Genomic DNA, 26,053 nt, shown 5'->3' on the forward strand with positions numbered 1-26,053 from the left:
AAAAGGGTGCTTTGTTTCTTTTGAATTTTTGTGATAAAGAACATTGTTTTTGAACTTTCAAGTGTGTGTGTGTCTGAAATTTGTACCCTTGAATTTTCTGGAGATTCATACCATAGAGCCTGGCAGAACACATGGTTTTTAAATGATGGGTTTTTAGATGCTTTTTAATATTAGATTTGTTTACATTGTCACACTGTTTTATTATTGTTGTGAGCTGCCCCGAGTCTTCGGAGAGGGGCGGCGTACAAATCTAATAAATTATTATTATTATTATTATTATTATTATTATTATTATTATTAAGAAACATCACCACAGTTAATTTCTAAAGCATGTTTCACTACGCGTCTTAAGGCATTAGACATGATGGACACATTCAAGGCTAGTTCTATGACCTAGACCAGTGATAGTGAACCTTTTTTTCCCTCGAGTGTTGAAAGAGCATGTGCGTGCACTATCATGTATGCGCAAATGCCCACACCCATAATTCAATGCCTGGAGCATATGAAAACAGCTTCCTCCACTCCATGGAGGCTCTCTGGAGGCCGGAAAAGGCCTGTTTCCCAACTTTTGGTGGGCCCAGTATTTATTTATTTATTGTTTATTTATTAACTGGATTTCTATGCTGCCCCTCTCCAAGGACTCGGGGAGGCTAATAGTAGGCTCGTGTTTCACCCTCCCCAGGCTCCAAAGACTTCCCTGCCATAGGTTCGCCCTCACTGACCTAGACTTTACTTTACTTTACTTTACTTTACTTTACTTTACTTTACTTTACTTTACTTTACTTTACTTTACTTTACTTTACTTTACTTTACTTTACTTTACTTTACTTTACTTTACTTTACTTTACTTTACTTTACTTTACTTTACTTTACTTTACTTACTTACTTACTTACTTATTTATTGGATTTGTATGCCGCCCCTCTCCGGAGACTCGGGGCGGCTAACAGCAATAATAAGACAGCATATAATAATAATCCAATATTAAAAACAATTAAAACCCCATTATAATAAAAACCAAACATACATACAGACATACCATGCATAAAATTGTAAAGGCCTAGGGGGAAAGGGAATCTCAATTCCCCCATGCCTGGCGGGAGAGGTGGGTTTTAAGTAGCTTACGAAAGGCAAGGAGGAGGGAGGCAATTCTAATCTCTGGGGGGAGTTGGTTCCAGAGGGCCGGGGCCGCCATAGAGAAGGCTCTTCCCCTGGGTCCTGCCAAGCGGCATTGTTTAGTTGACGGGATCCGGAGAAGACCCACTCTGTGGGACCGAACTGGTCGCTGGGATTCATGTGGCAGAAAGCGGTCCCGGAGATATTCTGGTCCGATGCCATGTAGGTCTTTATAGGTCATAACCAACACTTTGAATTGTGACCGGAAACTGATCGGCAACCAGTGCAGACTGCGGAGTGTTGGAGTAACATGGGCATACTTAGAGAAGCCCATGATTGCTCTCGCAGCTGCATTGTGCACGATCTGAAGTTTCCGAACATTCTTCAAAGGTAGCCCCATGTAGAGAGGATTACAGTAGTCGAGCCTCGAGGTGATGAGGGCATGAGTGACTGTGAGCAGTGACTCCCGGTCCAGATAGGGCCGCAACTGGTGCACCAGGTGAACCTGGGCAAACGCCCCCCTCGCCACAGCTGAAAGATGTTTCTCTAATGTAAGCTGTGGATCGAGGAGGACACCCAAGTAGCAGACCCACAGCCACTCCGTCTTATCCGGGTTTATTTATTGTTTATTTATTAACTGGATTTCTATGCTGACCCTCTCCAAGGACTTGGGGCGGCTAACAGTAGGCTCATGTTTCACTCTCCCCAGGTTCCAAAGACTTCCCTGCCATAGGTTCACCCTCACTGAACTAGACTTTACATTATATAAAGCAGTGTTTTTCAACCAGTGTGCCAGGGCACACTAATGTGCCGCGAGACATGTTCAGGTGTGCCGGGAAGCTCAGAGAGAGAGAGAAAGAGAAAGAAAGCAAGAGAGAGAGAGAGAAAGAAAGAGAAAGAAAGAGCAACGAGAGAGAAAGAGAGCAAGAGAGAGAGAGAAAGCAAGAGAGAGAGAAAGAGAACAAGAAAAAGAAAACAAGAGAGAGAAAGAGAGAGCAAGAGAGAGAGAGAAAGAGAGGGAGGGAAGGAGAGAGAGAGAAAGACAGAGGGAGATAGGGAGGGAGAGAGAAAGAGAGCAAAAAAGAGGAGGGAAGGAAGAGAAAGAGGGATTGAGAGAGAAAGAAAGAGGAAGGGAGAGAAGGAGGGAGGGAGAGAGAAATAAAGCAAAAGGGAGGAAGAGAGAGAGAATTTTTTTGTCCAACCTTTTTTTAGCCACCCCTCCCCCGCTCAATGTGCCCCAGGGGTGTTGTAAATGTAAAAAATGTGCCGTGACTCAAAAAAGGTTGAAAATCACTGATATAAAGGATGTAGTCATCTGCTCAGCTGTTGACCACCCTATATGTATGAGTGTTGTGCCTGATGCACCACTCACAATATCTTCTCTTTTTTGCCTAGAACCACAATCAAGAGGACTGGAGAAGAAGTGAATGGAAACCAAACTGTCAGCATTCCATTGTTGAAAACTTACCGACTCGGGTCCAGCGATGAAGTTGTTTATCAACAATAAGTTGGTCCACCACCTTCTTCTACAATTCTCCACTTCAAGTTTCAAGAACTCCCACAGTGCTCCCCACGGAGTAACCGAATACAACCCAACCAAAAGACACACAGAATATATATGGAGTGGCTGAAGTCTACAAATGCAATGACAGTAAAAAGAGTCAATTTATCAAGCACTGTGAGCTTTCTAGCGCAGTGTTTCCCATCCTTGGCAACTTGAAGATATCTGGACTTCAACTCCCAGAATTCCCCAGCCAGCACTCTTTAGAGAGCTGCCTGTGGGTTGTGGTTGAGAAAAGTCAAGAAGCCTGGGGTTTATGGGAACTGTGAAGCACATAAAACCAGATAAACTTCAAATTGCACCACTGTGATTGTTATTTTGACTTTTTTTCCAACCACTCTTTCAACTTTTTCAATACTCTTCCTGACCCTTTAGCAATAGCAATATTTATATATTGATTGATTGATTGTGCTTCCTTTTATAACATCCCCAAATCGTGTGTGCTGTGTGTCAGCACAACATGCAAATGAAAAAAAAATGACTCCAAGTCCACTTTGCTAGGCAAAAAACACCCTCTTTATCAAACCATTGCAAAAGAAAAAATTTGTAGCTTGTACCGGAGAAATCGATTCCATAAGTACTTCAAAGCGATGGAAAAGCCAATCTCTTTTCCTGAGCAATTTACCATCTTCAGAAATGACCAGGAGCTTAATAAACCACTAGAAGGAAAGGAAATCATATTAAATTTACCACTTTATTTTTCAAAGCTTGTTTTTTCCTAATACTTTTTTATATACCTTGTTTCCCACCCAACTCCCAAAAAATAAGAAAATCCCTTAATAATAAGCCCAATTGGGCTTTTGAGTACATGACAATAAGGCCAAGCACCTATTTCAGGGTTCAAAAAAATATAAGACAGGGTCTTATTTTCGGAATAGCTGTATAGTTGATGAAAACAACAAAAAATTAATTATGTGCTATCAGAAAAAACCACTTTGCTAAAAAACAAATATTCTAACTTCATAATGCCAGTTTCTAACTTCATTAAAAGGTGATGTTCTCTGTCCTATATCAAGAACATTTGCTGCCTAATAATTGGGAAATGATGTCATGCTACTATGGTTTGTCCCAAAGTTGCTTTTTCCAAAAGACAACTGGACTTCCTTGGTTTTTCCTTTGAAAACATTTCACTTCACATTTAAGAAGCTTTGGTAGAACTGAAGACATTTCTTGGGTGAGAAGCAATTTGTTTTCAAAGGAAAAAAAACCCAAGAAAGTTCAGTTGTCTTTTAGAAAAGAATGATCAAGGGAATGGAGCATCTCCCTTATGAAACCAGGTTGCAACGGTTTGGTCTCTTCAGCCTTGAAAGATGGCATTTAAGGGGTGGCTTGATCGAAGTGTATAAAATCATGCATGGGATAGAAAAGGTGGATAGAGAAAAATTCTTTTGTCTATCACACAATATTAGGACAAGGGGCCCCTCCCTAAAGCTCATAGGTAAGAAAGCGAGGACAAATAAAGGGAAATATTTCTTCACCCAGAGGGTCATTGGTTTATGGAATTCACTTCCAGAAGAGGTTGTGACAACTGTCAGCCGTGATAGCTTCAAGGCAGGATTAGACAGATTCATGAATGAACTCAATGAACTCAATCTGTACAGTCTGGAGGACAGAAGGAAAAAGGGGGACATGATCGAAACATTTAAATATGTTAAAGGGTTAAATAAGGTCCAGGAGGGAAGTGTTTTTAATAGGAAAGTGAACACAAGAACAAGGGTACACAATCTGAAGTTAGTTGGGGGAAAGATCAAAAGCAACATGAGAAAATATTATTTTACTGAAAGAGTAGTAGATTCTTGGAACAAACTTCCAGCAGACGTGGTAGATAAATCCACAGTAACTGAATTTAAACATGCCTGGGATAAACATATATCCATCCTAAGATAAAATACAGAAAATAGTATAAGGGCAGACTAGATGGATCATGAGGTCTTTTTCTGCCGTCAGACTTCTATGTTTCTATGTTTCATGGATGCCAAATGTATTGGTGGTTATTGAAACGGATGTCTATGTGCTGCCTCTATGTTGGTTGAGGCAGGCAGGATTCCCTTGTGTGCCATTTGTTGGGGGTCAAGGGAAAGGGAGAGTTTTGCCTTCTCTTTCTGCTCAAGATCCCCATGGACAATTGGTGGGACACTGTGTAACACAGAATGCTGGACTCAATTCAGCATGGCTCTTCTTATGTTCTTATGTTCTTAAAAAGCACCTTTGGGACATAGATGATTGACAATCTCGTTTACCGTATGACTTTGCATTGCTTAAACATCTCCCCAATCCTACCTTCAATTCATACACTCTCAATGTGGGGGCAGACCAGTAGTGGGCTGCTGCATGGTGGTGCAGTGTGCAGTCCCAGTTGGAAAAACACGCATGTGCAGGAAGCTAAATCTCATGTGAAGATGCTGGCGGGCGAGAGATTTTGCCCATTTTTGGCAATTTTTTTGCTTCTGTGGAAGCAAAGAAATCGACGAAAATGGACGTAGTTTTGCATGAGCGTCCTCACATTTTTATTTCTCCCAAATTTATTCAATGCCAATAAATAAGAGTAGGTTTAGAAGATTTTCTTTTAATATTATTTGATATCCCTCTGATAAATATTACTGGCAATCTTAAAACAGATCTTTGTTGAAATTAGACAGTACACAGTCTAATTGAAATGTAAAAATGGTGGCCCTTATAGTGCAGTTGATGGCAAATTTGTGTGAACGTTATGCAATGCACATTATAAGTATTCATTTGTATCATTGTATCTGACATTTAGATATTTTTTTAAAAAAAAAAACATCCTTTGGATACTCCTGGTCAAATGATATGCAGAGACTTAACTGATTTCAGTAGTTAATGAACTGATATTTTAAATAATGAAACTGCATAAGCAGATTAAATAGATGGACAATTTAAGTCATTCATATACAATGGTACCTCTACTTACGAACTTAATTCATTCTGTGACCAGGTTCTTAAGTAGAAAAATTTGTAAGAAGAAGCAATTTTTCCCATAGGAATCAATGTAAAAGCAAATAATGCGTGCGATTGGGGAAACCACAGGGAGGATAGAGGCCCTGTTTTCTCCCAGGAGATTCCTAGAGAGGTCCCATGGAGGCTTCTCCCCGCCTTTTCCAGCCCTGTTTCCTCCTGGGAGATTCCTAGAGAGGCCCCATGGAGGCTTCTCCCTGCCTTTTCCGACCCTGTTTCCTCCCAGGAGATTCCTAGAGAGGCCCCATGGAGGCTTCTCCCCACCTTTTCCAGCCCTGTTTCCTCCCAGGAGATTCCTAGAGAGGCCCCATGGAGGCTTCTCCCCGCCTTTTCCGGCCCTGTTTCCTCCCAGGAGATTCCTAGAGAGGCCCCATGGAGGCTTCTCCCCACCTTTTCAAGCCCTGTTTCCTCCCAGGAGATTCCTAGAGAGGCCCTACAGAGGCTTCTCCCTGCCTTTTCTGGCCCTGTTTCCTCCCGGGAGATTCCTAGAGAGGCCCCACGGAGGCTTCTCCCTGCCTTTTCCGGTTACAGTTTGGGAGGCTCGGGTTTGTAAGTGGAAAATGGTTCTTGAGAAGAGGCAAAAAAATCTTGAACACCCACTTCTTATCTAGAAAAGTTTGTAAGTATAGGTGTTTAAATAAATAAAAATAAATAAATAAATAGCCCTTTTGGAAATTTGATAAAGAAATCCCCCCACCCCCATTCTACAAATTCATAATTAATCTGTATTTAATCAGTGGAACCATTGGTACTGATATGTCATTCTTTGTAGACAATGCAAGTTATCTTGTGATGAGTTACTAGGATACTGAAACACACACATTTATATAGGAAACTGAAATGTGTCATAAATAGGTAGGCGTAAGTATGTGAAACAGTGGAAATTGCTCCTAATATTTGACTTACCTAAGGATGAAAAATGTGTCAACACCTAAATAAAATGGACCGCTTCGAGAATATATGTAGATAGGGTTTTTTAGTACTTTAGCCTTCCACTCCAGTGTATTATCTGTAGCAACACATAAAAATACAGTACAGGTAAGGATTTGGGGAGAGATGTTTATCAAACCGTTTTATTTTTAAACATACAGGGACCTATAGATCTAATCATAACAATCTTCACAACATCAGGTGTAATCATTTTTTTTTAAAAAAAAATACTATTTATTTTAAGCATTTTTTAAAATCTCAAATGTTATCTATCTTTAAAGCAGCTATGCCTGTTTGGAAAAGAGTCCAAATTTATTATTTTATTTATTTATTTGTTCGATTTTTATGCCACCCTTCTCCTCAGACTCAGGGCGGCTCACAACATGTTAGCAATAGCACTTTTTAACAGAGCCAGCCTATTGTCCCCACAATCTGGGTCCTCGTTTTACCCACCTCGGAAGGATGGAAGGCTGAGTCAACCTTGAGCCGGTGATGAGATTTGAACCACTGACCTACAGATCTACAGTCAGCTTCAGTGGCCTGCAGTACAGCACTCTACCTGCTGCGCCACCCCGGCTCATTGATGGATGGATTCTGTCTCTGTAGCTTCCTTTTGGCACCTGAGCCAAAAAATCTCCACCATCACTGCCCTTACACCAGGGGTAGGCAAAGTTGGCTCTTCTATGACATGTGGACTTCAACTCCCAGAATTCCTAAGCTAGCATGATTGGCTCAGGAATTCTGGGAGTTGAAGTCCACATGTCATAGAAGAGCCAACTTTGCCTACCTCTGCCCTAACACCATTTCAGACAAATTGTACAACCTCTTCTTAAAAACGTCCAGTGATGGAGCACCTGCAACTTTTGGAGGCAAGCCGTTCCTCTTTTTCATAGGCATGTCTGTTCATAAAAGATTTATATTTTAGTTATAAATCCAATGAACCGCTTAAAGAGAGAAATTCCAGAACCGCCTGTTTATTGCTGTTTATAAAATCCCAAGCACAAATTGTCATCCCTGTCACCTGAGCTGAAATTGTCTCATATAATACCACTTTAGAACATTTTGTTCTTCTTCTTGTCCTTTCTTTCTTTTTTTCTTTTGCCTGGAGCAGGTTTTAAGAGGACATGGAAATGGTGGCTGCATTAGAATAGGCCAGGGGTAGGCCAAGCTGGCTCTTCTATGATGTGTGGACTTCAACTCCCAGAATTCCTGAGCCAATCATGCTAGCTCAGGAATTCTGGGAGTTGAAGTCCACATGTCATAGAAGAGCCAACTTGGCCTACTTCTGGAATAACTCCTTCCACATAGCCAAATAAATCATTGGATTCTGCCCTTTTCTAAAAAGACAGAGGTGTGGTTCAGCTGTATTAAGAAATTCTGATATAACTCTTTTTAGGAATATATTTAAAAAAGATATACAGTGGTACCTCAAGATACAAACCCCTCGTCTTACGAACAACTCGTGATACGAACCCGGGGTTCAGAAAAATTTTGCCTCTTCTTACGAACTTTTTTCGAGTTACGAACCGGCGTTCGGAGACTGCTGGGAAGCCGCGCGGCTGTTTTAAAAGGTGACAGCCGGGCGGCGGGGCTTCCCAGAAGCCTCCCGAACGCCGGTTCGTAACTCGAACAAAGTTCGTAAGAAGAGGCAAAATTTTGCTGAACCCCGGGTTCGATTCGGGAGGTTGCTGGGAAGCCCCCCAGGCCGGCTGCGACCTTTTAAAACACCCGCGCCGCTTCGCAGCTGTCTCCCGAAGCCGAACGCGGAAGTTCGGCTTTAGCGTTCGGCTTCAGGAGACAGCTGGGAAGCGGCGCGGGTGTTTTAAAAGGTCGCAGCCGGCCTGGGGGGCTTGCCAGCACCCCCCCGAACCCCGAACCCGGGTTCGGGGGGGTGCTGGGAAGCCCCCCAGGCCGGCTGTCACCTTTTAAAACAGCCGCGCGACTTCCCAGCAGTCGCCGAAAGCTGTTTTTTTGCGGGGGGGGTTTTTGGTTGCACGGATTAATTGACTTTACATTGTTTCCTATGGGAAACAACGTTTCGTCTTACGAACCTTTCGTCTTACGAACCTCCTCCTTGCACCAATTAAGTTCGTATCATGAGGTATTACTGTATTTTAATTTATTTTACTTTATTTATTTTATTTTATTTTTCGAATTTATAGGCCGCCTTTCTCCTATCAGACTCGGGCTTACAACAATAAAAACAATTGCAAAGTTAAAATACCCCAATACATAGAATAAAAACAAATAAATCCCAGCGTCCGGTGAGGTCCCACAGAGTTGGTCTCCTCGGGGTCCCATCAACCAAACAATGCCGGCTGGCAGAGCCTAAGGAAAGAGCCTTCTCTGTGGGGGCCCCGGCCCTCTGGAATCAGCTCCCCCTGGAGATTCTCATTGCCCCCACCCTCCTTGCCTTCCGAAAGAGTTTAAAACTAATCTTTGACACGAGGCCTGACCAACGAGTGTTTGTGTGATTTATTGAGTGAATGTTAACGAATGTTTTAAAGTTAGAATTTTAAAAAGATTTTTAATTATATTAATTGGATCAATTGTATTATTATGTCTTTTATATATGCTGTGAACCATCCTGAGTCCTCGGAGAGGGGCGGCATACAAATCCAATTAAACTAAACTAAACTAAAAAAATTAAGGCCCAGTATAAACATCATAAAGTCATCACTCATTCATACTAGTGGCTGGAGCGGAGAACTATCGCTCAACGGCCCCAGGCCTGCTGGTATAGGTGTATTTTCAATGCCTTTCGGAAGTTGAGGAGGGTGGGGGGCAGTACGAATCTCTGGTGAGATTGATTCCAGAGGACCGGGGCCACTACAGAGAAGGCTCTTCCCCTGGGTTCTGCCAGCTGGCATTGCTTGGCCGACGGGACATGGAGAAGGCCAACTCTGTGCAACCTAACCAATTGTTCTTCATATGTTTTAGCCTCTATTCCCATAATCATCTTTGTCACTCTTTTCTGCAGTTTTTTTACAGTTTCAACATCCTTTTTGCATTGTGGTGACCAAAACTGAATGCAGTATTCCAAGTGTGGCCTCCTGGCACTGCCGCTACCAGTTTGCAGAACCAGGCTGAATTGCGAGACAACCCACTGCTGGTGAGGGGTACTTAGTGCTCTCATCACTAGCACTGATGATGTTACTTAATTTTGATAATGAAACGTATGTAAGAAAGCCACCAAGTTCAGAAAATACCTAGCACTCCTCAAAACAGCAATTGGTTTAATGTAAGTATATAAACACAGCTGAGCAAACTGTAATTCCAAGACCCATGTAGTCTGCAAATCTCTTTTTGTGGTCAAGAGTGTTAGATACCAGGGACATGGGTTTTATTTATTTTTATTTTATTTATTTATTTTGTCCAATACACAATTAGGGTTTTAGTGGGTATATATCTATATAGACATAGTAAAATACATGATGAAGGTTATAGAAGAGATACTCATAGTAAAATATATCTAAGAAATAATAGAAAAGAAAGTATATTAATAGAACATATCAATGAAAGAATAGAAGAAGAGATATAGGAATAGAAGAAAGGTATAGGAGATATAGGAGAGCAATAGGACAGGGGACGGAAGGCACTCTTGTGCACTTGCACTCGCCCCTTACTGACCTCTTAGGAATCTGGATAGGTCAACTGTAGATAATCTAAGGGTAAAGTGTTGGGGGTTTGGGGATGACACTATGGAGTCCGGTAATTAGTTCCACGCTTCGACAACTCGGTTACTGAAGTCATATTTTTTGCAGTCAAGTTTGGAGCGGTTAATATTAAGTTTTAATCTGTTGTGTGCTCTTGTGTTGTTGTGGCTGAAGCTGAAGTAGTCGCCCACAGGCAGGACGTTGCAGCATATGATCTTGTGGGCAATACTTAGATCTTGTTTAAGGCGTCTTAGTTCTAAACTTTCTAGGCCCAGGATTGAAAGTCTAGTCTCATAGGGTATTCTATTTCGAGTGGAGGAGTGAAGGGCTCTTCTGGTGAAGTATCTTTGGACATTTTCTGCCATTTTAGCTGAGAATCAGATGGAAACCACACTATAGGTCTTAAAGCAGCAATGTCCCAAGCAGTAATGGGTTCTAAAACCTGGTTTGCACTCGTGTTTGAATGCAACACTATTGTGCATACACAGAAGCATGTCGAGTGTGTGGGCCAGCGATGGGCTCTTTCGGGTACGGCCAGGTACGCAAAACCAGTAGAAAAAGTTTGGTCAGGTATGCAGAACTGGTAGAAATTTTTTATTTTTTTTCCCTGTCCTTTTCCCCCCTTTTGGGCTCTGGTATGTTTTTCCTATCACAGTAAATCAGATTGAATGTATATAATTTTAGAAGAGCTGCGCATGTGAATGTGTGTGTGTGTTTATAGTTTATATAGTACATAATGTATATTTTTGTGTGCCTGTGTGTAATATGACTCTGCGTGAATGATATGAATGTGTGTTGTTGAGTCGCTGTTATGAGTTTTAATTAAGGTTTTACATTTCTTGACTTCTTTATCATTGTTATTTGTAATTCTATATTGTAATTTTATATTGTTGTAAGCCGCCCTGATTCCTTCGGGGATTGGGCGGCATAGAAGAATGAATGAATGAAGGAACGAACAAACAAACAAACAAACAAACAAACAAGTATGTATGCATGTATGTATGTACCAATAGAAGTCAAATTAAATAAATAAATAGGTATGTATGTATCCAGAAGTCAAATTAAACAAACAAACAAACAAATAAATAAATAGGTATGTATGTATGTATGGGCCCATATGGCATACATACATAGAATTAAATAGTATATTTTGGATGTTCAGTAATAGTAAATAGATAGGGAAATTGTATCTCTTTGAGGCGAGGAGAGGCCAGGCACCCTAACCCTAATCCTTGACGTGACTGACGTCAAGTTGACCACCTTTAAAGCCAGTCACATGATCTTTAAGCCACCCCTCCCGGCACATAGTCATTAAACCACTCCCAACTGGTCACATGGCCAGCGAGCCACACCCACAAAATAAGCCTCGCTCACAATGTAGTAGTAAAATTTTTTGCAGCCCTTCACTGGTGTGGATGGAGCCTCCTGCCTCTACCGCTACCAGTTTGCAGAACCAGGCCGAATCGGGAGCAACCCATTGCTGGTCCCAAGCCCAGCTTCACCTGTACGTGATGTATCACAGGCACTTCATAGCCCTCATCTTCCTTGAATATTTATGAATGGCCCTCGGCTATTAAAAATTTGCTTATTACTACAGGGAGACCGAATTTTATATATTATATTTATATTTATATATTATATTTATTAGATTTGTATGCTGCCCCTCTTCAAGGACTCGGGGAGGCTCACAACAATAATAAAATACAATAAACAGTGGTACGAGTCTGCGGAGAGGGGCGGGCATACAAATCTAAATAATAAATAAATAAATAAATATTAGTAAAACTGAAGTTAAAATCCCTTAATATTAAAAAACAGTCAATACTACACAATCATACCATTCTCAAGTGGTATAATCAGCAAAAGGGGGGGTGGGGAATCAGTCCCCCGTGTCTAGCAACATAAGTGGGTCTTTAACATCTTGCGGAAGACGGGGAGGGTGGGGGCAATTCGAATCTCCGGCGGGAGTTAATTCCAGAATGCCGGGGCCGCCACAGAGAAGGCTCTTCCCCTGGGTCCCACCAGACGGTATTGTTTAGTCGACAGGACCCGGAGGAGGCCAACTCTGTGTGACCTAGTCGGTCACTGGGACTCATTGGGAATTTCCTTTAAATGAGAATTAGATTTGTTTTGGTGTTCCAGTTCGTACCTAAATTCTGCCATGCTGTCATTTGGCTTGTATGTCCAGAAATTATCCACAAAAGACTTAATGATCTAAGACCATTTAGAGCCAAAGAGACATCTTGAGAAGATTGGGTCATCCAAATAGCTGGAAGATTTTTTTGCAGGGAAAAACACTTCATAATGCAATCCAAGGTATCTAAAATACCAAAACACAAAATATTAATTGTAGCACAGGTTATATTCATTCCTCAGCAATAAATGAAAACATGGGTAAACTTAAAACATGCCAGTGCAAATATCAAAAAAGTATCAAAATTCAGAACAAAATTATACTTTGGGAGAACGTCCTCAGGTGCTTCAAATAGATCAATGTTTTTCAACCTTGACAACTTTAAAGGGGGTGAATTTCAATTCCCCCAAATCCCTAACAATGAACTTTCCTTAAGGAAAAGTAACTTTTAGGCACACACACAAAAAGCTATTTTGCAGACTGGGTCTTTCAAATATGATGTTCCCATCCCACTAAGACCTTTAAAGATAAGTTTGATTGTAAGGGAGTAAGATCAATAAATACATCTTAAATTGATCCTAGACACAAATATGCAATCAACATTATTTTACTGAAGTTGGAATAAGAAAGACAGCTATTCCAGAAAAATTTTGACAACCGAATCTTGCATCAACTGAAACTACAGCATTGTCTCTAAGGGCAATAATATGTGTAACATGCTGCAGTAATCCAGCTAGGAAATTATCAACATATGGAGTATATGGCCAGACTACTACTACTATTACTACTACTACCGGTACTATTGTCATATACTGTATTATGTCCTAAAGCTTAAGGCTTGAAGGTCAATGACCTTGAGTAGGGAAGTAGGAAACAAGATAGAGAATCAACTCGGAGGGCACAATCCATAAAGTTGGAAGATTTATGGCCTTAAATTATACTGGACATTTTATCATTTTTATTTCAAAGTATAAAAAAGGCAGCTACTCATGACATGGAGACAATTAGCTTATCTATCTATCTATCTATCTATCTATCTATCTATCTATCTATCTACCTACCTACCTACCTACCTACCTACCTATCTATCTTTTGTCAAGCATATGTTATACATGGATAATAGATACCGGTATAAGTATAAACATGTTTATGGATACATGAAATGGATACTAATAAATGGGAACATTAGGACAGGGATGGTAGGCACAGTGGGGCACTTATTCACACCCCTTAGAGACTTCTTAGGAATGGGGTGAGGCCGACAGTAGACAGTCTAAGGGTTAAGTTTTGGGGGTTCAGGGAAGAAACCACAGAGTAGTGGATTCCAGGCATTGACCTCTCTGTTGCTGAAGTCGTATTTCCTGCCATTGAGTTTGGAGCGGTTTATCTTAAGTTTGTATCTATGGTGTGCTCATGAATTGTTGGGGTTGAAGTTGAAGTAGTCATTGACAGGTAGGACATTGTGGCAGATAATCTTATATACTACGCTTACTATATTTTTGGGAGTATAAGATGCACCTTAGTTTTGGAGGAGGAAAACAAGGAAGAAAGGCTTCTGCCTCCCAGCAATATGCCAAACAGCAAACAGTGCAGATGATATACAGAGTTTGCTGTGTATTTCTGTGCATGTGTGCCTGACCCACAGAAATAGCAAAGCATTGGAAGAAAATGTACATTATGGCAGTCAGTATATTAATGCCAGAAAGTTATCTCAAATGTAGTCACACTAACTCCTCCCAATTATTTAAATAGATCAACCTCAAACATGACTAAGTCAGGATTTAACTCGGCTGTTTTATCTTAATACTAAAACAAAAAACCGGTTACATTTCAGACTATGTACAGAGCTGTTAAAATGGATGTGGCTTTCTGGAAGTACAGTATACATTACATTATTCTCAATTATTTAAAAGAAGATACAATAGCACTGGGCCTCTCGAGATCACCCATTTATTTGAAAAAAGCTTCTTCATTTTGTTAAATTGTCTGGAGCAATAATAAAGCAGTCTTTAAAAAATAGGTCTAATAATTTGAACATTCTACAGACATTTATAGTTATTTACTTAACTCCTTGTATCCAGTTTAGCAGAAAATAAAAATCTGTGTGTCTCTCCCAGCAATTTGCCTCCTTGCATAGAAACAATTTTAGCAAGAAAAATTTCAGGTTCGGTTATGTCCGCAAGTCATACCTTGTTGCGTGGCCAGCTTATCAGGCAGACCCCTAGGACTACCTTTTTGGAATTTACATAAAATGTTTTATGCACCTGGTTCCTGAATATACATAATTTTTAACAACATATTAAGACACTTACTTTGTTTGGAACCATCTACCACTGGCGATATCCCTGATACGGATTCGTCAGTCTGTGTCTTGTCTGTTTCTGATATACTAGTAAGTTTTTGCATGGAAGATGTGCTGCCATAATTTGCATCGGAAGGCTGTTTGTTGTTCTCAGCTTTCCTCCAGAGATCAGCACTGTAAATCGTTCCAGCAACCGGCAGAATGATGAATAAAACACTAATAAATCTAGGGAAAACAGAGGTTCATTACTGCATTAAGTCTTGATGCTTTGAGACAATGCTTGAAATATCCTTTTTGATATATACAGTGGTACCTCTACCTAAGAACACCTCTACTTACTGTTGTACATACTCTTGATCAGTTGGAGGATGATGAAGATATTGAGGACTCAGATTCAGATAGTGTTTATGAAGTAGTGGGGGGGGGGACGGGGTTACAGGTAGTAGAACAGGTGGGAGGCCAGCCACAGGATGGGGCTATGAATTCAGGATCTAGCGAGGGAGAATCAGACGCGCGCTGGGTTAATCCTAAATTCAGAAGAATTCAGAAACATAGAGAGCAAAGGTCTGGAAGAAGATATTAAGGAGAGGAATGGGTTAAATATTGTAGCGAGGTATTTGGCACATCAGGAGGCTAGTGGAGAAGAAGGGTGGAGTTTCAACGTTGATTAAAAGAAATATGGAGGTGTTTTCGCCACGCTAAAGTAAGCCAAGTATTTTGTACTGTATTTAGTCAGTGCTGCTGTCCTTTTTAAAGCTATGTAGCTAGGAAATAAATATTGTCTCAGTGAAGCAGGAAAAGGAATGTGAGAAATGCGGCTAAGAGAGAGATAACGGACCGAGTGATGTCTGGAATGTGTTGAAAATACAGGAGAGCAGAGAAATAAACGGAGTTGCTTTATTCATTAAATGATGCATTTAATGAGAGTTATTTGTAATTACTAAACTTCTACCAGAAACCAGAACACTTACGAACTTTTCTAGATATGAACCGGGTGTTAAAGATTTTTTTACCTCTTCTCAACGAACCATTTTCCACTTACGAACCTCAGCCTCCGAAACTGTAACCGCTCCTGGAGGAGAAAAGGAAGGAGGGGCTAGAGCGTCTCTCCCCCCCCCCCTTTCTCAGGGAGAAAACAGGGTCGGAAAAAGCAAAGAGAAGCCTTCGTGCGGCCTCTCTAGGAATCTTCTGGGAGGAAACTGGGCTTCCATCCTCCCTGAGGTTTCCCCAATCGCACACATTACTTTTACATTGATTCCTATGGGAATTTTTTCTTCTTCTTATGAACTTTTCTACTTAAGAACCTGGTCACGGAAGGAATTAAGTTCGTAAGTACAGGTACCACTGTATTTACATCTGGATGCCCAGTACTTACAAGCAGACGCCTGTGAATGCATCAATGGTAGAAAGGTCTTTGGCACATCTGGCCACCGTGTTAAATGAAATGGTTGCGTTGAGAGCAAAAAGGGACGGGAGAGGCAAAAGGAAGGAGGTGGACTTGAATTTAAATACATCTGTCAAGAAAGAACAACAGTAATAATGTCAGATCAGGAGAGGAGAGCATGTTGTACTTAAACATTTTCATTGCTTCTGAAAGGACAGACATAGAAACATTTGCTTTCTTGGGGTACAAAGAGTACTTGTGTCTCCTAGAGAGAGTTTTTATTGCATTTCTATTTGAAAAGTGGAAAACTCATGTGTCTTTTTTTTTTTTTTAAACCCACTCACTTTTTTCTCCTGTTTTTAATTATTTGTTTCAGGGAAAGGAAAAAGAGAGATAGCCTGGTGCCCTCTAGGTCTGTTGTGCTTCAGTTCTCACAAACTCCCAACCTAGGAGCATCTATTGAGTATATGTGTGTATGTTAAAAAAAATAATCCAGATGGCAATTATTCGACCCACCCCTTCCTTATATGTGGATCAGAGATGGGTTTCAGTAGGTTCTGACCAGTTCTGGAGAACCTATAGTGGAAATTTTGAGTAGTTTGGTGAACTGGTAATGGAAATTTTGAGTAGTTGGGAGAACCCGTAGTGGAAATTTTGAGTAGTTCAGAGAACCGGTAGTGGAAATTTTGAATAGTCCTCAGAACAGTTAGCGGAAAGTTTGAGTAGTTGGGAGAACCGATAGTAGAAATTTTGAGTAGTTCAGAGAATTGCTAGCAGAAATTTTGAGTAGTTCAGAGAACTGATAGTGGAAATTTTGGGTAGTTCAGAGAACTGGTAGTGGAAATTTTGGGTAGTTCAGAGAACTGGTAGTGGAAATTTTGGGTAGTTCAGAGAACTGGTAGAGGAAATTTTGAGTAGTTCAGAGAACTGGTAGTGGAAATTTTGAGTAGGTCAGAGAACCGGTAGTGGAAATTTTGAGTAGTTCAGAGAACCGGTAGTGGAAATTTTGAGTAGTTCAGAGAACCGGTAGTGGAAATTTTGAGTAGTTCAGAGAACCGGTAGTGGAAATTTTGAGTAGTTCAGAGAACCGGTAGTGGAAATTTTGGGTAGTTCAGAGAATTGTTAGTGGAAATTTTGAGTAGTTCAGAGAATTGTTAGTGGAAATTTTGAGTAGTTCAGAGAACCGGTAGTGGAAATTTTGAGTAGTTCAGAGAACCGGTAGTGGAAATTTTGAGTACTGTAGTTCAGAGAACTGGTAGTGGAAATTTTGAGTAGTCCTCAGAATCGTTAGCGGAAAGTTTGAGTAGTTGGGAGAACCGGTAGTAGAAATTTTGAATAATTCAGAGAATTGCTAGCAGAAATTTTGAGTAGTTCAGAGAATTGTTAGTGGAAATTTTGAGTAGTTCAGAGAACTGGTAGTGGAAATTTTGAGTAGTTCAGAGAATTGCTAGCAGAAATTTTGAGTAGTTCAGAGAACCGGTAGTGGAAATTTTGAGTAGTCCTCAGAATCGTTAGCGGAAGGTTTGAGTAGCTGGGAGAACCGATAGTAGAAATTTTGAGTACTTCAGAGAACTGGTAGTGGAAATTTTGAGTAGTTCAGAGAATTGTTAGCGGAAATTTTGAGTAGTTGGGAAAACCGGTAAATACTACGTCTGACCGCCCCCGCCTCCCATCTATTCTCTGCCCCCCAGGTCATTTAAAAAGCTTTATTGCAGCAGGTATGCAGCTCTTCCCTTAAAAATGAAAAATATTCAGAATTGCTTTGGCACTCTTATAAGTTTTGGCAGAAGAAGATCTAATTTATTTCTCCCAAGTTCCAGAGGTTTGGCCGGGGAGGGGGGAATTACTTTATTTTATTTTTATTTATTTATTTGTCAAACAATTATAGGGTGATAATTTGTACATATAAAACATTAGATAAGTAATGATAAAAAGTAGACAATAGGACAGGGACGGTAGGCACAATGGTGCGCTTATGCACGCCCCTTACAGACCTCTTAGAAAGGGGGAGAGGTCAATTGTAGATAGTCTAAGGTTAAAGGTTTTGGGGTTAGGGGTAGAAACCACAGAATCGGGTAGTGCATTCCAGGCGTTGATTACTCTGTTGCTGAAGTCGTATTTTTTGCAGTCAAGTTTGGAGCGGTTGACATTTAGTTTAAATCAATTTCGTGCTCGTGTGTTGTGGTTATTTATTTATTTGTTTTATTAGATTTGTATGCCGCCCCTTTCCGTAGACTCGTTGAAGGTAAAGTAGTCGTTAACAGGTAGGACATTTTGGTATATAATTTTATGAACTATAATTAAGTCAGAACAGAGACGGCGGAGTTGTAAGTTGTCTAACCAAAGAATTTCAAGTCTGGTGGAGTAAGGTATTTTGTTGTGAGAAGAGGAATGAAGGACTCTTCTTGTGAAATATTTCTGGACTCTCTCAATTGTGTTGATGTCAGATATGCAATGTGGGTTCCATACAGGCGAGCTGTATTCTAGGATTGGTCTGACAAATGTTTTGTAAGCTCTTGTTAGCAGTTCAAAATTACCAGAGAAGAAGCTGCGAAGGATTAGGTTAACAACTCTTAAAGCCTTTTTGGCAATGTTGTTGCAGTGGGCTCTAGGACTTAGGTCATTGGATATAAGTACTCCAAGGTCTTTGACAGATTGAGGGTTATCAATAAGTTCAATTCCTACACTAAACTCTTTAAGAGAACTACATTTGCCTTTCCTGTGGTAAATATCCCAACTACCGTATTCTGGTAAGGCCCAGAGAAACAAATTAGTGAAGTAAGGCACAGCATTGAATTTACATTTACATTTCATTAATGAATTAAACATGGTTAACATGATACACCACAGTAATGAACATTCTGTGTTTTAATAAATTATTAAGTGTTTAGAGATGAACTATAATCAGTTGGTGAAAAGATAGGGGCTTGGATAAAAGAGGTAATGCTATATTGGGAGAATGGAAGGATCAAAATGAAAAGCCGTTGATGTAATATTTTATTTTTATTTTTTCAACAAGTTAGCAAGTTTTCCTGGGACGTATAATTGATTTAATCTGCAATGTTTAATGTGCTGTACTGTGTTTGTATAGGGCACAGCGTTTATTACACAATGCCAAATGTGAAAAGTCTCTTAATTGTAAATAATCTATCAGTTAGTAATAAAATGATAGGGTATATATTTCAGAATAAATAAAATCTGCAGTAAGAGCAAATAAAGAAATTCGTATTTTTTCCAATGACTTACTATCGTTTTTGCTGGTCTTTTTTCAGCAATAATAAATACGATTCAAAAGTTAGGAAAGGAGGAGAGAATTAGAGATTGAATGGATTAATTTAATTTTTTATTTAGTAAATATACCTAGAACTGAAGCTTTGCACGCTTGCAAGAACAGTTAATAGTAGTAGGTTAGTATAGTAGTCCTCAACTTATGACCAAAATCTATGTTGCTAAATGAGAAATTTGTTAAGTGAATTTTGCCCCATTTTACGACTTTTCTTGATACATTTGTTAAAAGAATTTGTAAAAAAGATGATCACATGACCCCAGGACACTACAGCTGTCATAAATGTGAATCAGTTGTCAAACATCCCAATGTAAATCACATGACCACTGGGATACTGCAATGGTCATAAGTGTGAAAAATGATCACAAGTCACTTTTTTCAGTGCCGTTGCAACTACGATCGGTCACTAAGTGAACTGTTGTAAGTCGAGGACTACCTGTAGTAGGCTACCATCCATGTATGTGTAGAAAATGAGAACAGAATAGTCCTTCAAGAATTATTTTCTCAACTGAAAGATTTATATAAACTAAGGACCAAAATAAAAATAATCCATTTACCTAACATGGCTAATGCTGTAATTTCTTCTTCATGGCAGGAATCAGGAACACAGATTCCATTATAGTAGTCAATTCTGCCCTAGGAGAATAATAGTTTTGACACTGTTATTGAATGATCTGGCAAAAACAGGCAAATTAATTGGATACTCTATCTCCGAGACCGCCTTCTGCCACACGAATCCCAGCGACCGGTGAAGTCCCACAGAGTTGGTCTCCTTAGGGTCCCATCGACCAAACAATGTCGGCTGGCGGGACCTAGCGGAAGAGCCTTCTCTTTGGGGGGCCCGGCCCTCTGGAATCAGCTCCCCCTGGAGATTCGTACTGCCCCCACCCTCCTCATCTTCCGAAAAAGTTTAAAAGCTCATCTTTGCCGATAGGCCTGGGGTTCCTTAGATCTTCCCCCATGACCGATTAATGCTTTAGTTTGACTATTGAATGAATGATATGGATAGTTTTTAATTAGAATTTTAATATTGTTTTTTAAGGTATAAATTGGATTGTTATTATTGTTTCCTGTTTTCTGTACATGCTGTGAGCCGCCCCGAGTCCTCGGAGAGGGGCGGCATACAAATCCAATTAAATCTATCTCTAAATCTACTCAAAATGTGTTGACTTCAACGGGGCCCAATGAGAAATCCAATGTTTATAGGTCTGTCAAAGGAGCCACAGAGTTGGCCTTCTCCGGGTCCCGTCAACTAAACGATGTCATTTGGCGGGACCCAGGGGAAGAGCCTTCTCTGTTGCGGCCCCGACCCTTTGGAACCAACTCCCCCCAGATATCAGAGTTGCCCCCACCCTCCTAGCCTTTCGTAAGCTCCTTAAAACCCACCTCTGTCGTCAGGCATGGGGGAATTGATACTTTCCCTCCTCCTAGGCTTATAAAATTTATGTATGGTATGCTAGTATGTATGATTGGTTTCTAAATTGGGGTTTTAAATTAACTTAAACTTAAATATTAGATTTGTTTACATTGTACTATTATTACTGTGAGCCGCCCCGAGTCTGCGGAGAGGGGCGCCATACAAATCTGCTTAATAAACAAATAAATAAATAAATACATTTTGGAGATTAAAAATGGCTCTAGTTAGAGCAAAGCAGTAGCGGTTCCTATGGTTGATGCCATTATACCTGTAGCGAAAATTCACCTGTGGGCATAGCTCCATGTCTCCGTTCCAAAATTTTGTGAGGGAACGCACATGTGTGAGAGAGTTCAGCGATTTTTTGCTTTTCTGCATGCACAGAAGCAAAAAAAATCATGGAAATCTATCGCACGCGCGTCCCCTTGCGAGATTTTGCTTCCTGTGTAAAATCTCACTCAGGTGCGTATGCTCGCCAAAGCCATAGAGCTCTGACAATCATTAAGTGTTGTACCAGATGATTCTTGACAAATGTATCTTTTTCTTTTATGTATGTTGAGAGCATTTGCACCAAGACAAATTCCTTGTGTGTCCAATCACACTTGGCCAATAAAATTCTATTCTATTCTATTCCATTCTATTCTATTTGCTTGTTTTTTATATATATACAGTGGTATCTCATGATACGAACTTAATTGGTTCCAGGAGGAGGTTCGTAAGGTGAAAAGTTCGTAAGACGAAACAATGTTTCCCATAGGAATCAATGTAAAAGCAAATAATGCGTGCAAATCCTTCAGGAAAATCCCAAACTTTAGAAGAGAGGCGAACAGAGGGCAGGGAGGAGCAGCTAAAGGGGGTGGTTGGAAGAAGCAAGGCTAGGCTAAAGGGTGAGTGGGTAGGAAGAAAGGCAAGGGGGCGCCCCTCCCCTTTCTTTCTTCAAAAGACACCCTTTCAGTGCCTGCAAGCACGCTGTTCTCCTACTTTTTTAAATGCAGTCTTTCCCCCTCCAAGCCGCCCCTCCCTTTTCTTTCTTCAAAAAAGGGGAAAAAAATAAATCCCTTCATACCAGCAGCAGCAGCTTGGGTTCGTAAGGTGAAAATAGTTCGGAAGAAGAGGCAAAAAAATCTTAAACACCAGGTTCGTATCTCGAAAGGTTCATTAGAAGAGGCGTTCGTAAGATGAGGTACCACTGTATTGGGGTTTCTTTTGCATTTTTTAACTTAAAACTGTAATTTAGATTGCTAAATATTAGATTTGTTACTATGTATTGTTTACCATTGTTGTGAGCCGCCCCGAGTCTGCGGAGAGGGGCGGCATATAAATCCAATAAATCTATTCTATTCTATGCGCGCAGCAGACCGGTAATAGTGGGAGTGTCAAACACACACACACACACCTGGAGCAAACTCAAGGGCTGGTGGCCAGATATGGCCAACCGGGTACTTAGATCCAGCACATCGCCCTGTAAACAATGAACTGGTCTCTGTGTTTCCAGAATGGTGGAGGGTTTGCACTAGCATCATCAATGTAGCATCATTTTGATTATATATTCAGCCCAGACTCACTTGTTGCAATTGGAGCTTGCAATATTGTCCACGGAATTTCCCGGAAGAAGCCTCCACAGAAATGCATTCAGTGTAAGATCCCAACCTGTCCACATTTCCATTTAGGATGTTGCTGCTGTATTTCCCAACTGAGTCATACACTGTGATATCAAAGCAAAGAGGCTGAATTATAGGACATCTCCACCCTCAAACTGACTTGAGCAGAAAAGGTTCAGTGGTTCCTTGTTCTTCCAAATAAACTGAAATAGAAGGCCATTACCAAGCAGAAATAGGGGAATACTGGGGCCCTCTTCTCTACGGAGATTCTCAGTTATCCAGGTCATGGTTGTCCCAACATGCTTTTTCAACATCTTGAACTTTGTTTTTCCTTGAAGATGTTTCACTTCTAATCCAAAAGCTTCTTCAGTTTTGCATTAAAAAAGGCGCTTTTTTCAAATGGCAACTGGACTTTGTTTTCCATAGAATAGAATAGAATATTTATTTTATTATTTATTTATTAATCAGATTTGTATGCTGCCCCTCTCCATAGACTCGGGGCGGCTAACAACAATAATAATACAATGTGAACAAATCTAATATTTAAGTTAATTTTTAAAAACCCCAATTTAAGAAACCAATCATCCATACTGACATACCTTGCATAAATTTTATAAGCCTAGGGGGAAGGAAAAGTCTCAATTCCCCCATGCCTGATGACAGAGGTGGGTTTTAAGGAGCTTATGAAAGGCAAGGAGGGTGGGGGCAACTCTGATATCTGGGGGGAGTTGGTTCCAAAGGGTTGGGGCCGCCACAGAGAAGGCTCTTCCCCTGGGTCCTGCCAAACGACATTGTTTAGTTGACGGGACCCGGAGAAGGCCAACTAGAATAGAATAGAATAGAATAGAATAGAATTCTTTATTGGCCAAGTGTGAATTTGTCTTGGTGCATATGCTCTCAGTGTCTTGGTGCATATGCTCTCAGTGTACATAAAAGAAAATATAGATTTGTCAAGCATCATGTGGTACAACACTTGATGACTGTCATAGGGTCAAATAAGCAATGAAGAAACAATCAATATTAATACAAATCTTAGGGTACAAGCAACAGGTTACAGTCATACAGTCCTAAGTGGGAGGAAATGGGTGATAGGAATGACGAGAAAAAACTAGTAGAAATAAAAGTGCAGACTTAGTAAAAGGTTTGACAGTGTTGAGGGAATTATTTGTTTAGTAGAGTGATGGCATTGAGGAAAAAACTGTTCTTATGTCGAGTTGTCTTGGTGTGCAGTGCTCTGTAGCGACGTTTTGAGGGTAGGAGTTGAAACAGTTTATGTCCAGGATGCGATGGGTCAGTAAATATTTTCACAGTCCTCTTTTCAAAAGAAGTTCTGAACTGAAGAAGCTTCTTGGATGAAAAGCAAAACATCTTCAAAGAAACCAAAGTCCAGTTGCCTTTTGAAAAAGCACCTTTCAATTGGACCCTCTCATAAACGTTCAGCAAATATGTACAAATTTACAATCAAATGACTAAATCTTTGATTGCGCTACCTTTTCAACTTTGAACAGTAAACATGGTTTGAAGTTTGGTGCTTCATAAATGCCTAAGTCTTAATTTAGGGATATGTTTCCACCTTTTGGAATAAAAATTCAAAAAGTGCATTGTTCAGCCATATTGATGTTTCTAACACCATATTAACAAGCAATCATGGGCTTCCCAAGATATTCCCATGTTACACCAAGACTCCGCAGTCTGCATTGGGTGCCGATCAATTTCCGGTCACAATTCAAAGTGTTGGTTATGACCTATAAAGCCCTTCATGGCATTGGACCAGAATATCTCCGGGGCCGCCTTCTGCCGCACGAATCCCAGCAACCGGTTAGGTCCCACAGAGTTGGCCTTTTCCGGGTCCCATCGACTAAGCAATGTGGTTTGGTGGGACCCTGGAGAAGAGCCTTCTCTGTAGCAGCCCCGACCCTCTGGAACCAGCTCCCCCCAGATATCAGAGTTGCCCCCACCCTCCTTGCCTTTCGCAAGCTCCCTAAAACCCACCTCTGTTGTCAGGCATGGGGGAAATAGAATTTATACATGGTATGCTTGTATGTATGAGTAGTTCTTTAAATTGGGTTTTTTTAAATTATTTTTAATATTAGATTTGTTTTCATTGTCTTTTCATTGTTGTTAGCCGCCCCGAGTCTTTGGAGAGGGGCGGCATACAAATCAAATCAAATGAAATCAAATCAAATCAAATCAAATAAATAAATAAATATTTTGAACTAAAATAGGGCAAAAGTAGGACAAACTCACTGTTGGCTGGAGAATTCTGGGAGTTGAAGTCCACAAGTCTTAAAGTTGCCAAGTTTGAGGACCCTGACTCTAAACTACTCCAACCTTAAAATTAATTGCAAGGTACTGAAACACTTTTGTTCTCTAGGTAGTGGATAAACAATGTAAACCTATTATCAGTTTTACTTACTTTTGATGGCATATGGTTTGGGTTTTTCTGCATTCAGGTCAGACAGGAATTCAGTGACGTCTTCCCAACATTCATGAGATATATTTATTGCAAGAGAAGTTGAAATCAGAAAAGAAAACAGGAGAAGTTTGAGGAGGTGGGTCACCATTTGTCCACTCTTCATGTTTACCTCTAGGTCCTTCTGCCTTTTGGATGTGTGGCAAATGGTACTTAAGGACCGCATTGTAACCACTCACTTTGGGAGTAGCAAGACAACCTAATCTCCACAAGATAATTAGAAACGCTCAGTGCTTTTTGGATACACAAGCAGCACAATGGAAATTGTACCAGCATGAAAAACCTATTTCTGCGCCGGGATTGACTTGTTTGCTCCATTTTTTCTTGAGCCACCTGCTGCCATTCGTTCCAGAGATCAAGTCGCTTGTTGTTTGCCCTTTTGATGGTGTTTCCATCACAGCTTTGTGTACATGTGTTCCCTCTGAGAGTCAATTTATGGAAAATGTTGTTCTATCAGGATATTCTTGGATAGTTGTGTGCAACTGAGTTCTTTTGAGCTTAAATTAAAGTCTGTCACTTGAACCTCTAGAACTGTCTGGTTTGGTTCTGCAACCCAACAAGACCGACACAGACTTCAGAGGATGATCAGAACTGCAGAAAAAACAATTGCTGCCAACCTGCCTTCCATTGAGGACCTGTATACTGCACGAGTCAAAAAGAGGGCTGTAAAAATATTTACTGACCCCTCGCATCCTGGACACAAATTGTTTCAACTCCTACCCTACAAAACGTCGCTACAGAGCACTGCACACCAAGACAACTCGACACAAGAACAGTTTTTTTCCTGAACGCCATCACTCTGCTAAACAAATAATTCCCTCAACACTGTCAGACTTTTTACTAAGTCTGCCCTTCTATTTCTACTAGTTTTTTTCTCATCATTCCTATCACCCTTTTCCTCCCACAGTCATAGGACTATATGACTGTAACTTGTTGCTTGTATCCTAAGATTTTTATTAATATTGTTTCTTCATTACTTATTTGACCCCTATGACAATCATGATTCTTGACAAATCTATATTTTCTTTTATCTACTAAGAGCATATGCACCAAGACAAATTCCTTGTGTGTCCAATCGCACTTTGACAATAAAGAATTCTATTCTATTCTATTCTATTCTATATATTCAAATGGCCAAGTGTGGTTAATACCAGCAGAAACAGAAGAGATAGTCCGAGGTTGATGGAAGGTTTTTGCTAGAGCTTCAACAGAAAGAATTACA

The 26,053-nt window shown here is 40.4% G+C and overlaps 1 protein-coding gene across 1 annotated transcript in view; it reads right to left on the bottom strand.

Annotated features, from left to right (window-relative positions):
- The window catches only part of LOC139159614 (O-acyltransferase like protein-like), a 39,090-nt gene extending 14,153 nt beyond the window's left edge, over window positions 1–24,937 (bottom strand). Inside the window, exons 1-8 of the mRNA XM_070736914.1 lie at window positions 24,775–24,937; window positions 22,323–22,462; window positions 19,901–19,979; window positions 16,049–16,187; window positions 14,762–14,898; window positions 6,558–6,660; window positions 3,233–3,334; window positions 2,583–2,748 (exon numbers count right to left, since the gene is read on the bottom strand). Coding sequence (XP_070593015.1) covers window positions 2,583–2,748; window positions 3,233–3,334; window positions 6,558–6,660; window positions 14,762–14,898; window positions 16,049–16,187; window positions 19,901–19,979; window positions 22,323–22,462; window positions 24,775–24,937 — 1,029 coding nt within the window. The remainder of the gene's footprint in view (window positions 1–2,582; window positions 2,749–3,232; window positions 3,335–6,557; window positions 6,661–14,761; window positions 14,899–16,048; window positions 16,188–19,900; window positions 19,980–22,322; window positions 22,463–24,774) is intronic.
- Between the last annotated feature and the right edge of the window lie 1,116 nt (window positions 24,938–26,053).

This window comes from Erythrolamprus reginae, chromosome 2, assembly GCF_031021105.1.
Source record: "Erythrolamprus reginae isolate rEryReg1 chromosome 2, rEryReg1.hap1, whole genome shotgun sequence".
In the NCBI taxonomy this organism is placed as follows: Eukaryota; Metazoa; Chordata; class Lepidosauria; order Squamata; family Dipsadidae; genus Erythrolamprus; species Erythrolamprus reginae.